Here is a 4,671-nt window from a genome sequence, read left to right on the forward strand (position 1 = left end):
AGTATCTAGGTAGTTGTCGACGTTCGTAGCCTGGAGCTTCTTCCCTATCTTATTTCTCCATATTCTTAGTTATTGTATTAAACTCTGTAGATTCCTCTGAGTATTTCGGATTGTTTAGATGCTCATGACTAGTGACACCCAGGTATCGGGTTATGTTGGGTTGTATTCCGCAAATTATGCTATTATCTGCTTAAAATTTTGATTATTTTATCATGCTTTAGACTGTTTCTTACTGTTTAACTATTAAATACTGAAATGGGAATAGTCGGCTGGCCTTGTCTTCATGAGAGGCACCATTACGACCGGGTCCGAGTTTATGATCGTGACAAGTTGGTATCAGAGCCTAGGTTACATAGGTCTCACAAGTCATGAGCAGGTTTAGTAGAGTCTCGCGGATCGGTACGGAGACGTCTGTGTTTATCCTCGAGAGTTTGTAGAACCTTTAGGAAAAACTTCATATTCTTAAAATTCTTGTCATGCGACTTTGTTGATCCATGTACTAAACTTCTGTTATTCTATTCTCTCACAGATGGTGAGGACACGCACTACCGGTCAGGATGGACGACCACTAGTACCACCAGTTATTGCCACTAGAGGCCGAGGACGCGGTCGTGGTTGCGGTAGAGGCAGAGGTATGGCCCGTACAGCAACTAGGGCAGCACCTACAGATGCACCAGTAGCCCCCATTTAGGATCAGGTCCCAGTTATGGGCGCTCCAGCAGCACCAGCTTAGGCACCAGCTGTGACCATTGTGATTTCGGGTCTTCAGGAGGCCTTGGCTCAGATCTTATCAGTTTGCACTGGCCTAGCTCAGGCGGTTTCAGCCACTACAGCCGTAGACACGTCTCATGCCAGGGGAGGCAATCAGGCTCCCGCCGCTCGCACACCTAAGCAGGTCGTGTAGGGGCTTCAGACACTAGGGGCACATCTAGCCCAGCCAGTTGCAGCTGCTCAGGACTATGTAGTTCCTGCCATGCCAGAGGACGAGAAGCGTAGGTTGGAAAGGTTTGGTATACTTCATCCTCCGACCTTCAGTGGTGTAGAAAGCGAGGATGCCTAGGGTTTTTTGGATACGTGTTAGTGGATGCTTCGTACAGCGGGTATTCTGGAGACTAGAGGGGTCGCTTTCACTACATATTAGTTTTCTGGAGCTGCCTTTATTTGGTGGGAGGCTTTTGAGAGGCATATGCATATTGGTGCAACACCCCTTACCTGGTAGCAGTTCTCCATTCTCTTTCTGGAGAAGTATGTGCCGCAGTCCCATAGAGAGGAGCTATGTAGGGAGTTTGAGTGGTTGCGTCAGGGAGAGATAACTATGACACAGTATGAGATGAGGTTCTCCGAGTTAGCTCGTCATGTTATTTAGTTGGTTTCGACAGATAGAGAGAGGATTATGAGGTTTGTTGATGGCCTCACTTATCAACTTCGTATTCTCATGACCAGGGAGAAGGTGAATGGTGCTACCTTTGAGGAGGTTGTAGACATTGCTTGGGAGATTGAGTCTGTTCGTCGCCAGGAGCGCGAGGAGAGGGAGGCCAAGAGGCCTTGAGGATCTGGTAGTTACAGTGGTACTCCTTCGAGAGGTTAGTTTCAGCACGGTAGAGGTCGTCCATTCAGGCATGCTCAACCAGCTCGCCCAGGTTATCGTGGGTGTCATTAGGTCATGGTTCTCACAATTCTCATCTGGGCCAGTTATCACTTAGTGCCCTTCCAGCTCAGAGCTCGTCCCGTGCTCCATCAGATCAGGGTTCTTCTATGCTAGGTGCATTTGCTAGTCACTTCAGTGCAAGGGGTTCCTTTCAGTCCCCTTCTCCAGCACCTGGGAGTTGTTATGAGTGTGGTAAGATGGGTCATATGTGGAGGCAGTTCCCTCATCGTCTTGCGAGTTCATCTCAGCAGAAGGGTCAGTCATCAGCTTCAGCTCTAGTTATTTCACCACTACCCTCCCAGCCAGCTAGGGGTGCAGGTCAACCAGCTAGGGACCGTCCTAGAGGGGGAAGTTGATTAGGCGGCGGTCAGACCCGTTTCTATGCACTTCTAGGCAGACCCGATATTATTGCTTTAGATGTTGTTATTACAGGTATTGCTTTAGTCTTCCACAAAGATGCTTCTATATTAGTTGATCTTGGTTCAACCTTTTCTTATGTGTCATCATACTTTGCTCGTTCTTTGGGTACGCCCAATGAGTTTCTCGCTTCACCTGTTCATGTATCTACCCCAATGGGCGATACTGTTATTGTAGACCGTGTGTACCGGTCATGTGTTGTGACTATTGGGGATTTGGAGACCCTTGTAGAATTTTTATTATTGTGTATGGTGGATTTTGATGTCATTTTGGGCATGGATTGGCTACCTCTGTGTCGCGCTATTCTAGACTATCATGCTAAGACAGTCACATTGGCTATATCGGGCGTGCCATGGATTAAGTGGCGAGGTGTGACTGATTACGTTCCCAGTAGAGTGATCTTGGTCTTAAAGGCTGAGCGTATGGTTGGGAAAGGTTGTCTCTCATATCTAGCCTTTGTGAGGGACGTTAGTGCTGAGACTCCTAGTATTGATTTTGTTTCAGTTGTGAGGGATTTTCCCAATGTGTTTCCTACAGACCTGTCGGGCATGCCACCGGACAGGGATATTGATTTTGGTATTGACCTGGTGCCAGGCACTCAGCCCATTTCTATTCCGTTGTATCGTATGGCACCAACGGAGTTGAAGGAGTTAAAAGAGCAGCTTCAGGAACTCCTTGATAAGGGGTTCATTCGGCCTAGTGTGTCACCTTAGGGTGCGCCGGTTCTATTTGTGAAGAAGAAGGATGGCACTATGAGGATGTGCATTGATTATAGGCAATTAAACAAGGTAAAAATTAAGAACAAGTATTCTTTGCCTCGCATCGATGATTTATTCGATCAACTTTAGGGAGTGAGAGTGTTTTCCAAGATTGATCTCCGTTCAGGTTATCACCAGTTGAAGATCAGGGACTCGGATATTCTTAAGACAGCTTTCAGGAATCGATATGGTCATTATGAGTTCTTGGTGATGTCTTTTGGGCTAACCAATGCCCCAGCAGCGTTCATGCATTTGATGAACAACATGTTTTGGCCTTATCTCAACTCATTTGTCATAGTCTTCATTGATGATATTCTGGTGTATTCGCGTAGCTAGGAGGAGCATGCGGAGCATTTGAGAGTGGTGTTGCAGAGATTGAGGAAGGAGAAGCTTTATGCAAAATTCTCCAAGTCTGAGTTTTGGCTCAGTTTAGTGGCTTTCTTGGGGCATGTGGTGTCCAGTGAGGGTATTTAGGTTGATCCGAAGGAGATAGAGGCAGTTCAGAGTTGGCCCAGACCGTCCTCAGCCACAGAGATTCGCAACTTTCTTGGTTTGGCAGGCTATTATCGCCAGTTTATTAGGAATTCTCATCTATCGCATCGCCCTTGACCAAGTTGACTCAGAAGGGTGCTTTATTTGTATGGTCGGACAAGTGTGAGGAGAGCTTTCAGAAGCTCAAGACAGCCTTAACCATAGCTCCAGTGTTGGTTCTACCATCAGTTTTAGGTTCATATACCGTGTATTGTGATGCTACTAGAGTTGGTATTGGTTGTGTTTTGATGCAGGAGGGTAGAGTTATTTCTTATGTTTCCCGTCAGTTGAAGCCCCATGAGAAGAACTACCCCGTTCATGATTTGGAGTTGGCTTCCATAGTTCACGCGTTGAAGATTAGGAGGCATTACTTGTATGTTGTGTCTTGTGAGGTGTTTACTGATCATCGTAGCCTCCAACACTTGTTCAAACAGAAGGATCTCAATTTGAGGCAGCGGAGATGGTTGGAGTCGCTAAAGGATTATGATATCACTATATTGTACCATCCGAGAAAGGCCAATGTGGTGGTCGATGCTTTGAGCTAAAAGGCGGTGAGTATGGGGAGTTTGGCATATATTCCAGTTGGGGAGAGACCTCTTGTAGTGGATGTTCAGACCTTGGCCAATCGGTTTGTGAGGTTGGATATTTCGGAGCCCAGTCGAGTATTGGCTTGTGTGGTTTCTCGGTCTTCCTTATATGATCGCATCAGAGAGCACAAGTACGATGATCCACATTTGCTTGTCCTTCAGGACAGAGTTCAGCATGATGATGCCAGCGATGTGACCATTGGTGATGATGGGGTGTTAAGGATGCAGGACCGGATTTGTCTACCCAATGTGGATGGGCTTCGGGAGTTGATTCTGGAGGAGGCCAATAGCTCACGGTATTCCATTCATCTGGGTGCAGCGAAGATGTATCAGTATTTGAGGGAGCACTATTGGCGGAGTAGAATGAAGAAAGACATTGTGGGATTTGTAGCTTGGTGTCTCAATTATCAGCAGGTGAAATATGAGCATCAGAGATCGGGTGGCTTGCTTCAATGGATAGATATTCTAGAGTGGAAATGGGAGAGGATCACTATGGACTCTGTAGTTAGACTTCCATAGACATTGAAGAAGTTCGATGCTATTTGGGTGATTGTGGATCGGCTGACCAAGTTTGCGCACTTCATTCCTGTGTGTACTACCTATTCTTTAGAGCGGTTGGCAGAGATCTATATATGGGAGATTGTTCGTTTGTATGGTCTCCCAGTTTCCATCATTTCAGACAGGGGCATTCAGTTTACTTCGCAGTTTTGGAGGTCTGTGCAGTGAGAGT

The 4,671-nt window shown here is 46.5% G+C and overlaps 1 protein-coding gene across 1 annotated transcript; it reads left to right on the plus strand.

Moving 5' to 3' along the window:
* Positions 1-1,845: 1,845 nt before the first annotated feature.
* Positions 1,846-4,460, plus strand: LOC138875091 (uncharacterized). Its single transcript, XM_070153911.1, has 3 exons — positions 1,846-1,966; positions 2,081-2,208; positions 4,104-4,460. Exons 1-3 carry the CDS (start codon positions 1,846-1,848, stop codon positions 4,458-4,460), a joined length of 606 nt encoding a protein of 201 aa, XP_070010012.1.
* Positions 4,461-4,671: the final 211 nt, after the last annotated feature.

This window comes from Nicotiana sylvestris, chromosome 8 (assembly GCF_000393655.2).
Source record: "Nicotiana sylvestris chromosome 8, ASM39365v2, whole genome shotgun sequence".
NCBI lineage: Eukaryota > Viridiplantae > Streptophyta > Magnoliopsida > Solanales > Solanaceae > Nicotiana > Nicotiana sylvestris.